We start from the raw sequence: 12460 nt of genomic DNA on the forward strand, positions 1-12460 counted from the left end.
TTAGCAAAAATACTGTATCTTTGGTTTTAGGCAGTTCAGGGATCATTAGTTTTGGGGAGTCCATGAACTCAGGCCAGTAAAGAGTCCTTGGATTGAGACAGCAGTGATAGTGGTTAGTCATGTTAGTAAGGAGTCCTTGGATTGAGACAGCATTGACAGTTAGTCATGTCAGTCAGGAGTCCTGATATAGCCGTCATAGTGGTTAATCATGTTAGTCAGGAGTCCTTGGATTGAGTCCTTGTAGTCTTCTGGAAGGTGAAAGTCTCGAAATCATCCCCTGAACACCTCACCTCCTTAAGCGAATACCAGTAGAACAATTACGAGAAATCTGTTTCTGTAACAATATTTTATTCTTACTGAATTCATACAATGTCAATGTTACTAATCATAATCATCATACAGAGTGTGTGAGGATCGAAAAATCAATAAATAAATCTACCCATAAACTATACAGTCATACATACACGTGTACACGGACAGTATTATCTATCTTGAACTTATGGAGCGAATGATGATGTAAAAAATAACTAATCTTACAAACAAACAAAGCTGTTTAATATATATATGTGTACACGACATATACTAACACTGGTGCAAATCTAACCCCTACCGTTAGATAGATTATCAAATAAAGCCTTGAATAACTGTTTGTATTACTACATTTTGCGATATATGATTATAGAACAGCCAAACGTTGATTAGATCTAGTACAATAATATAGCACACTAACTTGAGTTACCCTCCCCGTTCCCCTCTGGTGTAGTGTCAACAAGGTGAAGGAAGCTCCGAGGGCTTACATATGCAGGGAGCCCTTAGTTCCACAGGGAGGGAGCCAGTTCGGGGTAGGTTGATTTCGAAAAAGAGACCAAAAAAGAAAAATCACAAAATTTCCAGTCTTAACAATATTTCCGGCAGCGAAAAATTACAATCGTTTTCATACAATTCTCACAACATCGATAGCAACAGTTAACACTGGTATCCATTGTTAAGGTAAACATCAGTATCCACAGCAACGGGTATATCCCTAACTGTTTATACTTATACATATATATATATATATATACGTCAAGTAGAAAGCGTTTATAGTTAAGCAGCGAGTCTAGAATTTATCTACAATAACGCGAACGAACGTCTAGCTCCATAGCAGCCTTCTTTAATACGTTCGAACTTTAGGTGGAACTGATTTGATAACGTTTTCGTCTAGAGTTTTGTCGATGACCGGTCGATAGCTGATCTTACACTGAAACGGAAAATATTAAAATATAATATATAAATTCTCGTTAAAATCTTTTAAGGTGTTTTTTTGGGAGGCTATCCCCTTTAATCCTTGGTCAAAGCAGAGCTAAAGGCTATGCCTTGTTTCTCATTTCTGCTGCATTTAAAGTTGACCCGGCTGTCCTCCTATTTACCCTGTACATTACTTTAAAATCTAGATCAAGCTAACAACAGACCAGGGGCCAGTTCCATAGTCGAGACTTAGACTTAAGACCAGTCTAAGACCAACTTGGTTCTATAGCCAATCTAACAACTTAAGACCAGTCTCAGAATTTAAAACCACTTCTGGACTTAAGTCAAAACTGTGCAACAGGGCCCAGGGGCCGGTTCCATAGTCGAGACTTAAGTCCAAAAGTGGTCCTAAATCTTAAGCTGTTAGATTAGCTATATAACTAAAAGAGTCTTAGACTAGTCTTAAGTCTAAGTCATGACTATGCAACCGGCCCCTGGCAGATATAGAAATTAACTGATCACAGTTTCTATTACAGTTCACAGAGTAACTCTGCCGATTTTTCAATATCCATAAACGTGTTTATATCTATATACTTGAGTAATAAACTTCATTTGTTTTGAAGTTGTTGTTTTTTAAACGTACTTTGCCGGATTTTTCTTCCATATGAATCATCGTATGTTTCCTCCAATGTTCCTCGATTGGTTTTTTCTTCTGGCCCTCGAGGGTTGGTTTACTGTAGTCAAATTCATCCAATCGATCCTAAAAAAACGGAAACAAATTCAGAAATTTGAAAAGACAGGACGGCTACTTTCCACCAACTTCCAAATTCCCAGATTTAACCATATCATAAGGGGTCATTCATTTATTACGTACGCATTAGGGGAGGGGGAAGTGTCAATTGCGTACTGTAATGCTTAATGTATATGAAAAAATGGCAGGTTGAAAAAGTCAAATTTCATGCATAACGTAATAAATGAATGACCCCTAAGACCAAATTCCCGAAGTTAGAAATTCTCTGAGGATTGAGGTTTTATGGAACTTCTTACTGACAAAATCTACCGCTTCTATCATTCCAGTTACCGGTACATAGATAAATAAAAAATTCCCAGGTTTTTCCCAAGAATTTTCAATTTTCCTTAATAGAAATGATGAGTTCATTATGCTAACAGTACACATTTTAGCGGTGACTGGTTGATAAAGGTGATTTTCAAGAGAAATCGCTGAAGAAAGTTGCACTTGGGAAATGCAATACGTGAAACGTAAATGAATTTCCTAAATATTTCCCTGTTTTGAGGAATATTTTTCAAATTCCCAAATATTTCCTAAACGGGAATTATTATTTCAAAATTCCAAAGTTTTTCCCGATTTCCCTGTTGTGTGGGAGTTTGTCGAAGTGAACCTGGTTGAAACGAACCTTGAAATCCTCTCTAGAATGAGCTCCACGACTTTCTTTACGGTTCTCCGCCGAAACGATCGTCTGCACAGCGTTCAACATCAAATTCTGTAATTCTAACGTTTCGACCAAATCCGAATTCCAGATCATTCCACGATCGGTGACCTACAAATATATTCAATACGTAAATCCGACTGCGGCAACTGAGGATACCACCAGCGAGGGTCCACCAGGTGGTGCTCTGGTACCGGCTTACTATCCCAGATTCAATTAAAATCTAGCAACAATTTCTAAATTTCTACGAATGATGGATTAAGATAGCGCTTTATCTGAACCCTAAAAGATAAATACCAGTTTATAGAGACACAGTTTGCATAATTTCAGACATGGGAGGCTAAAATCTTGATGAAAGTGAAAAGAAAATTTTAAATTCATTGAGTTGATAAGTTTATTTACTCTCCTACTATTTCCATGTCACATGGAGGGCGAAAATATTTTGCCTTCTGATACACACGCCACCTAGTAGGATAGCTGGTTGCACTGGCAGTCCTCATTAATATAACTATTACAGAGTCAGATTAATGTTAGTATCAGCCAGTAGGCAGAGCCACCACGTGGTATAACCTTATATATTGTAAATAGCATGTATTATATAAGCGTGAGCCCGGTTTATTTAGTTTAAAAGATGAAATAAACTGTAAATACTGTTTATTCCTCCATATACCATGGAAATGGTGTGAGTGTAATAAATATTTGTATTCCTACCTTAAGGTCTGCCATATTCTGATAGATATTGTCCATTTTTTGGCATCCTTCTTTTAGAGATGGCCCATCACGGAATACAGCTGCATGCTCCTGCATTGCCTACAAACATAACAAACAAACTCACTATCATTCCCAAAAACTAAACTAGCTCTCTCTTACTTATAAGGCACAAACGTTTTTTTTTTTTTTTTTGGAATACTCAAAATAACTTGGAAGAACTCTTTTAGAACCCAGGGGCCAATTGCACGGGTCGTCTAAAATCAGACCAGTCTAAGAGTAAGACCATCTAAGTTATATATAACCATCAAAGAATTTGAGACCAGCTCTTTCGAGACCAACAGCCAATTGACAACTTCAGACTAGTCTAAGCTCATTTTGATTCTATAGGCTATAGAACGAAATGAGCTTGGACAGGTCTTATTAAGTTGTTAGATTGTCATTGATTTAAAACCACTCCTTGACTCCATGAGCACTACTGGGCCAAAATTCGGTTTAACACTTCATGGCGTAACTCAAGCTCACTTTCAATCGATGAGTTGAACACTACTAAGATCTCTGGCTCACAGCTGTGGAACCCACTGCAGCCTATCTATTCAACTGATAGATTAGAATTCAAAACACTTACTTTTTGCATATCGAGTCTTAAATCAGCTGTAGGTGTTTTTCCGTCCATGTACCGAATCTTATCCAAATTAGCAACAGATTCTTCACCAGCGTTCTATAAATAGAATAATCATACAGTAGCGACACCTATCTATCAGCGAGACAACTACAACAAGGGTTATTACTGATCAGGAAATCACAAATTATTTTCCCTGACCCTTGACCAAAAAATATCCTGATTAAATTATAAGATATCCTCAGTGGGGGCTGTTTCTTATCAAGAGGTTCCTTGTGCCACTCGTCACCAGCAAGAACGAGAAACCAAAAATTCAAATTCCCTGATAAAGTTACGAGATATCCTCAGTGAGGGCTGTTTTTTTTCAAGAGGTTCCTTGTGTCACTCGTCACCAGCAAGAACAAGACACCAAAATTTCCCTGAATAAATTATAAGATATCCTCAGTGAGAGCTGTTTCTTATCAAGAGGTTCCTTGGGTCACCAGCAAGAACAAGACACCAAAAATTCAAATTCTCTGATTAAATTATAAGATATCCTCAGTGAGAGCTGTTTCTTATCAAGAGGTTCCTTGGGTCACCAGCAAGAACAAGACACCAAAAATTCAAATTCTCTGATTAAATTATAAGATATCCTCAGTGAGAGCTGTTTCTTATCAAGCGGTTCCTTGGGTCACCAGCAAGAACAAGACACCAAAAATTCAAATTCTCTGATTAAATTATAAGATATCTTCAGTGAGGGCTGTTTCTTATCAAAAGGTTCCTTGTGTCACTCGTCACCAGCAAGAACAACAAGACACCAAAAAATTCAAATTTCCCTGATTAAATTATAGGATATCTTCATTGAGGGCTGTTTCTTATCAAGCGGTACCTTGTGTCACCAGCAAGAACAACAAGACACCAAAAATTCAAATTCTATGATTTTAAGTTTTAAGAAAAGACTCAGAATTCCCCTGTTTTCTCTGCAAGAAAAAATAAACAGGATTTCCCTGTACTACAATGAAGAATATGATAATTCTGACCTGTTTTAGTTCCGGTAATTTATCACCGGGTTTATCCTGTTCGATGATTGTATTAGCGCAGGCTCGACCGAATATAACCAGATCTAACAATGAGTTAGCTCCTAGACGATTAGCTCCGTGAACAGACGCGCACGCCACCTCTCCGGCAGCGTATAGACCGGGTACTACAACATCGTCGCCTTTCTTCTCGTCGAACTGGATCACCTACAATCACAATGTATCAAATATACATCGATGAACACTATCGTATCTACCAGGGATCAGATTGATGAAATCATGTATTTTCACATTTTTGATTGGCAGTTTTCAATTTTCAATTTCACACACCTAATGCATAAGTTCTGGCATTAGAGGGGATGAAATATTTTGAGACGTTTTTCATGAATTTTTCATACTAATATTTTCATGATTTTTTGAATAGATTCTTCACATCAATCTTATTTCAATGTAGCATATATCAAGTGAAAGATTGAACCCAATGTTTCGAGATGGATCATAAGAGAACCCTGATTTATCGTTTACGTTGAATGAACCATGTTTTTGAATGAACCTTACCTGTCCCTTGTAGTTGGTAGGAACGCCGCCCATGTTATAATGAACGGTAGGTAGAACGGGTATCGGTTCTCGGGTGGCGTCGACGCCCGCGAAGATATGAGCCGTTTCCATGATACCCGGCAATCTACTGTGTAGGATATCGGCTGGGATATGTGATAGTTTCAAATAGACGTGATCTTTCTCCGCACCAACTCCTCTACAATTAATAAACCACGACTCTAAATTATAGTGGGGCTGGAGACATTTCAGCGATTGGTTCCCCTCACCCTCACAGGGGTATTGCCGGGTCCATATAGATCTGTCATCCCAGAATTCAAGGTCTTTTCAAGCAGAAAATTTCAAAGTTTGAAGAGTGTCTGTATCACTTTCATCCCAATTACTGTAGGAATCTGTGGAATCTGTGTATACAATAACTAGGCCTAAAATTTCTCAAAATTCAAGGACTTTGGGACATTTTGCTCAAATTCAAGAATATTCAAAGACCTTTAAAAGGCATTTTTTGATTAGGAGTTTTCAAGGGGAATCAAGGAGTCGTAGGAAACCTGTATTGTTAGCAGGTTAAAAGTCCCTATTTCCCCTCAAACAGGGTATTAGTAGCTGGGTTAAGTTTTTTCTAGTTGAGGGGGTAGGAGCCACAGAAGAACCTGTTTGAAGAAGAAACTCTCACTACCAACCACCATTAGAGACGCAAATACTTCTCTTGCCTGCCCTCCCTAATAACAATGGTACTAGGCCATCGACAGGGCATACCCTACTTCTCGTACCTACCCTCCCTAATTTCGATGGTACTAGCTCGCATACAGGCCCTTATAGTCCACTTACCTGCCCTCCCTAATTTCGATGGTACTAGCCCGTGATACGACATCACGCGAGGCTAAATCTTTAGCATTTGGAGCGTAGCGTTCCATATAACGTTCACCCTCGGAGTTGATCAGATATCCGCCCTCTCCGCGACTGCCTTCCGTTATCAAACATCCAGCTCCGTATATACCTATAAATACACAGCAGACGCATTCATTATCAGTACCACAGCGGGCGGAGTTATCGCGTTTGATTGACATTTGGTAAACACGATAGTTCATTAAAACGGACTACACGGGGTGTTAACCAGGTTAAAAAAACTTTTAATCACATAACACCAATCACAGGTCTAACGTTAAGAGCTAAACCCAGTCAGACAAGACCATATGGATTGTTGCGAATCTGAGCACCCAGAGATCTTTAACCCAGGGATTTTTAACACCACAAACCCAGTGGGCCTTAAAAGGGAGATTACTGAGCACCCAGAGATTGGCAATGCAAACCCCAGTGGGCCTCAAAAGGGGAGATTAGAGGAATGGGCTTAATCACCTAGTCAGACTAAGTCCATGGATTGTTGTCAACCCAGAGATTAGGATTTTCGAACCCAGTGGGCCTTATAAGGAGTGAGGCCTTATAAGGAGAAGTGGGCTTATTCTCACCTGTTGGGTGGAACTGTACGAATTCCATATCCTCATTGGCTAAACCAGCTCTGGTAACCATAGCGGTTCCGTCACCGGTACAAGTGTGAGCAGACGTACAAGAGAAATACGTTCGGCCGTAGCCTCTGTAATATAATATCGAAAACCATTTGAAATCGATCAGTTATTTGGTGAAACCCTAAAAACCCAATAAATAAACCGACAATAATGCTATTTCAAAGTTTAGAGATTAGTCTAATAATAATAATGTCACATTTATATAGCGCCTGTTTCACTTATAATAATGTTCACCAGCGCTTTGTAAGGTAGTGGTGCTGAATTCACCGAGCATAGGCTTTGCAGAAAAGCAAATGTTTTACTCTCTGTTTGAAAGTGTTGATTTCAGTTATATTGCGTATATTTGCGTCGAGAGAGTTCCACAGAGTTGGAGCAATACATTGGAAGCTACGTCCACCATATGTTTTAAGACTATACTAACTCAAGTCTATACCAACTTGACTTGCTTCCCGCTCCCGACTAGGCCTATACCCTGACATGCACGTTCCTGACTTGATCTGCTATGAATCCAATCAATCCACCCGACTAGGCCTATACCCTGACATGCACGTTCCTGACTTGATCTGCTATGAATCCAATCAATCCACCCGACTAGGCCTATACCCTGACATGCACGTTCCTGACTTGATCTGCTATGAATCCAATCAATCCACCCGACTAGGCCTATACCCTGACATGCACGTTCCTGACTTGATCTGCTATGAATCCAATCAATCCACCCGACTAGGCCTATACCCTGACATACACGTTCCTGACTTGATCTGCTATGAATCCAATCAATTATCGCAGTCAAATAATACGTAAGACATAGTAAGGAATCAGTTTAATTTAACGTGCGATCTAGCATTCTCAACATATTTCTCTGATCTTAGCTTTTTTTTCAAAATCCCCTGTTCCATAGTTGAGACCAAACGTGGTCTTAAGCTGTTTCATTAGCTCAGGGGCCGGTTGCATAGTCATGGCTTAGACTTAAGACCAGTCTAAGACCAACTTGGTTCTATAGCCAATCTAACAACTTAAGACCAGTCTTAAGATTTAAGACCACTTTTTGACTTAAGTCACGACTGTGCAACTGGTCCCTGGAACTAAAAGATGGTCTTAAACTGGTCTTAAGATCTCTAAACCTTGACTTTCTAATATGCTTTATACGTTGATGTTAATCATTCAGAGAATATATTTGATATGATCTTATTAGAAAAACAGTAACCGCAAACGTGACGGTAGTAACACGATTACCGCTTCCCGGAAGATGGAATTTCGAGTTTACTAACGAACCAAAATGAAACTTACCCGGTGGCCAAGATAGTGTTCTTACATCTGAACCGGTGAATAGAACCGTCCTCCAAACACAGAGCGATCAAACCGACACATTTACCGTTATCCATCAGTAAATCCAACGCCTGATACTCGATGAAGTAAAACATGTTGTCATATTTCAACGACTGAAAATATATAAAATCATTTTACCATATTTTTTTTTGAATATCTGGTTCTTCTACAATAATAGTGGATTTCGCTTGTGGTAAGCAAGGATCCACCAACAGGTGTCACTACTGCACATTTGGATGATGCCATTTCTTAGATACAATTAAAATATATCGAGGGCAGATGTAGAGGGATGGACCGAGTGGGCTGGTCGATCCCCTTAAAAATTGGAATTTTTTTTGCAATGAAAATTCTTAAAACTAAATCTAAATGAGCTTTGCCTTTAATTTCCTATGGGAGAGCCATCAATGTCTTGCTTGCAGCCCTCGTATTGAATCTACCCTCCTCCAGTGCTCGTTAAATTTTCAGAGGTTGCTACATAAACTTCATCATTTTCAGATTATCAAGACACGTGAATAGCATTATTTCTGAGACTTTAAAATCTAGAATCGAATGTTGACTGAAAAATGAACTTAAGTTCGACTGAATTGCGGGAAAGCTTCTGACACGAGTGCCTCAACCTCTCAGTGGGCGGTGGGAGAGCATATGATGAACATATTATTTTTATTATCAATATCTAATAATGACAGTATGTTAATAATTAACCGACTGTTAACAACCGCGTCCTGGAAGACCTAACATCTCGATGTAGCTTCCTCTCAACACTTACCCTTCCGTACAACGTATGTAACATGCTGTGACCGGTACGATCAGCCACCGCGCAGCACCTGTGAGCCTGACCTCCTTTACCGTAATTAATACTCTGACCTCCGAACGCTCGCTGGTAGATTTTACCATTCTCCAAACGACTGAACGGCATTCCGTAATTCTCCAACTGAAATGACAACGATGAAGATTTACGATCATTTACGAAGAATTTATAGGAAAATTGAAAATGACCTGGTAATTGTCAAGTTATTTCATCGGAAATTTCTTCAGCACAATAGCTCTGGTCCTGTTTAACCCTTTCAGTGCGTCTACATTGCAGTGCGGTGTATAAATCGGTGATGGACTTAGCTTGTACACAGCATCGTGGTGTATTAGTAATTAGTTTTTATACTTGTTAAAAGATGGCAGCACCTGTTAAATGTGACGGATCATTAGTTACTAGTGATACACCGCACTGCAGTGTAGGCGCACTATAGTCGAATGTCTGTTGTTCAACACACTGGGGTGCAATATCTAAATAATTTCAAATGACCTCAAGCACTTTAGGGTATCAATTATCAATTAGCCTGAAAGGGTTCACAGTTGCATGTTCAGGGACTGACAAGGAAGACACCTCTATAGGTCTCATAAAGTAACATTACTATTTTGTGTAAAAATTCTCATTTAGTCTTCTATCTATCGGACATACCTCAATAACGGCTTGCGGAGCCTCTTCGGTCATATAGTGAATAGCGTCCTGATCTCCCAACCAATCAGATCCCTTCACTGTGTCATACATGTGATACTTCCAGTCATCCTCTTCCATATTACCTAACGCTGCGTTTATACCTCCCTGAAAAACAACGAAGACATTTCTTCAAAAATTGAGATATCAGACTAATAATTGATATACCACTTCGACACAGAATGGAGACATAAGTGACATACTACATCAAAAAATTGAGATATCCCAAAATGAATTAACATATCATTCAAAAAGTTGAGATATCATTTAAAGAATGGAAATATTGACCAAACAGATCTAAGCATCATGAAAAATTTAGATATCTTTGACAAGATATCGACCAATAAGAATTAGATACCTCAATTAAAATTATCAGATATGTCCAAATACGAAAATAACCCGAGATCAACGGCAAAAATTCAAATTTGTAGGATTTTTTATGGAAACTTTAATATTCAGAGGCATTTTGCAAATCTTGATTCAGATCTTATAACATTTTACATCGTTCTTTTGTATTCCCGAGTCTGAACCCCTTATATCGATCGGAGTGTTTCTTCAACCTCACGACGTCGAGATTGTTCATTAAACCTCACGACAGGACAACAGTCTTAGTAGTGTTGCCCACGGACTGTACGCAGCCAGCAGTTAGTGAGCCCGCTTATCTCACGCAGCACTCTGATACTGGAACCTATTTGATTGTTCATTAAACCTCACGACAGGACAACAGTCTTAGTAGCGCTGCCCACGGACTGTACGCAGCCAGCAGTTAGTGATCCCGCTTATCTCACGCAGCACTCTGATACTGGAACCTATTTGATTGTTCATTTACCCTCACGACAGGACCATAGTCTTTGGAACCCGCACAGCTGGGCCCAGTTTCACAAACAAGTTAAACTCAAATTTTTGGTGTAATTGCCATTGGTAACTTCATGTTTTCAATGAGGACAACAATTAAAACATAACTGTTTTAGGCTTAAACTTTTTTGTGAAACCGGGCCCAGGACTTGAACCCCTCAGTACCGATAACGACTACATTACACCTTATTCCGCTAACTAACCCTACTGACTAATTACCTGTGCAGCAACAGTGTGAGATCTAGTCGGGAATAGTTTTGTAACGCAAGCCGTTTTAAATCCTTCCTTCGCAAGTCCGAACGCAGCCCGGAGACCGGCGCCCCCTGCCCCGACAACGACGGCATCGTAAGTGTGATCTACGATCGGGTAGTCCCGAGAAACCTGACCCGACGACACTCCAGCTGCTCCGCTGTTACGACCTTGAACTCGGAAACTGAAATCGCGACTTGCAGCAGCGATCGGTCGCGTCAGTGACGAAAACTAGAATATAAGAAATAAATATTTTTTAAATAATTCAAAATTTTCAGTAAAAAGGTAAAAAGCAATTTCATCATTTGAAAATGGATAAAAGCCGATGCAGAAAATTTGTTAGCCTATTATGAAATCCAACTTTATGTAACACTTTTCAGAGGTAGGTTATGTAATGTCATTTCAAATTATTCCATCTAAGTCTAAGTTAAACATGAAAATGATGGTAAAATTTTGCCGTTAGAATTAGGAATTATTATTTCAATTGGATAAAATTTGCACTAGACAGCCGAAAATGTGAAAAAGTCACTTGGTTTTTTGCCCAAGGTCAAACTGATTTCACAATTCTGTCACGTTCTAAGCTCAGTTTAAACTAAATTCGCGAGCGATCTTTAATCAATTCTGGACGGAAATTGGTTAAAGAACAGATTCTAAATTCGATAACATTAAAATCGAGTCAATCCCAATGCTTACCACATTTTTCTGGGCAATTTTAGCCCTAAGTACGGACGAAACATTCAACACGGAAGCCATTTTTCATCCGCTCTGCTGCGCCTGCGCAATACTATACCTGACCCATAGACTGGTTGCCGGTCTCTACAATCGGTCGTCGTTCCAAGACGAGTTTGTCGATGATGTCATAGATAAATAATAACATAACCACATGCGTGCATGATGGTCGTCATTAGTTCCAAGACGAGTTTGTCGATGACGTCATTGGTAAATAATAACATAACCACGTGCGTGAGGAACAGATTTAAATACAAAGACTTTATTCAACCAATTCTGTGCGCCGAATTGTATGATCATAAACAAATTGCCGCAATATTTTCCTTCGTTATCATCTTTTGATGATTCTTTGTTCAACATTATTCAAAAACGAATAACCACTAGTTTGTAAATAAACAAAATGAATTATTTACTTGCGTAGAAGTAGTAATGTTTATTTTCTTGCAAGGCTTATAATGATAAAATCAAATAACTCTTGCTAGTAGACTATTGATGTGTTTTTAGATACCCATTCAACAATAGCCGGAATCATAGAATAGTTCAAAGTTCTTCAATTCGTCTTAAATTTAGTATGATATGTGAAACTGGGTCTACTGAAAATTCGAAACCCTGTCCTATTTTAGTAGTATGAACTAACTGAGATTTCAGAAAAAAAACAACATAAAACACGAAACAAAACATTCTTTATTTTTCTTCTCGATTAAGCCTTCTCA

The 12460-nt window shown here is 38.9% G+C and overlaps 1 protein-coding gene across 1 annotated transcript; it reads right to left on the reverse strand.

The window, feature by feature from the left end:
- Window positions 1-340: 340 nt before the first annotated feature.
- Window positions 341-11851, reverse strand: LOC141909584 (succinate dehydrogenase [ubiquinone] flavoprotein subunit, mitochondrial-like). The gene is made up of 14 exons (XM_074800050.1): window positions 11712-11851; window positions 10989-11249; window positions 9879-10022; window positions 9192-9356; window positions 8387-8538; window positions 7040-7164; window positions 6402-6570; window positions 5580-5775; window positions 5025-5228; window positions 4012-4104; window positions 3387-3485; window positions 2643-2786; window positions 1871-1987; window positions 341-1240 (listed from the first exon to the last, which is right to left on the reverse strand). The coding sequence occupies exons 1-14, from the start codon at window positions 11769-11771 to the stop codon at window positions 1154-1156; spliced, it is 2016 nt and encodes a 671-aa protein (XP_074656151.1). The 5' UTR covers window positions 11772-11851; the 3' UTR covers window positions 341-1153.
- Between the last annotated feature and the right edge of the window lie 609 nt (window positions 11852-12460).

The sequence above is a fragment of the Tubulanus polymorphus genome, chromosome 8 (genome assembly GCF_964204645.1).
Source record: "Tubulanus polymorphus chromosome 8, tnTubPoly1.2, whole genome shotgun sequence".
In the NCBI taxonomy this organism is placed as follows: domain Eukaryota; kingdom Metazoa; phylum Nemertea; class Palaeonemertea; order Tubulaniformes; family Tubulanidae; genus Tubulanus; species Tubulanus polymorphus.

Bases quoted from the DNA above. Each gene is read 5' to 3' on its own strand.
- LOC141909584 (XM_074800050.1), bottom strand. From the start codon at position 11,771: ATGGCTTCCGTGTTGAATGTTTCGTCCGTACTTAGGGCTAAAATTGCC. The intron at 7,165-8,386 runs GTAAGTTTCATT...ATTATATTACAG, and splicing joins AACACTATCTTGGCCACCGG to AGGCTACGGCCGAACGTATT. The intron at 3,486-4,011 runs GTAAGTGTTTTG...TTATGTTTGTAG, and splicing joins TAAGACTCGATATGCAAAAA to GCAATGCAGGAGCATGCAGC.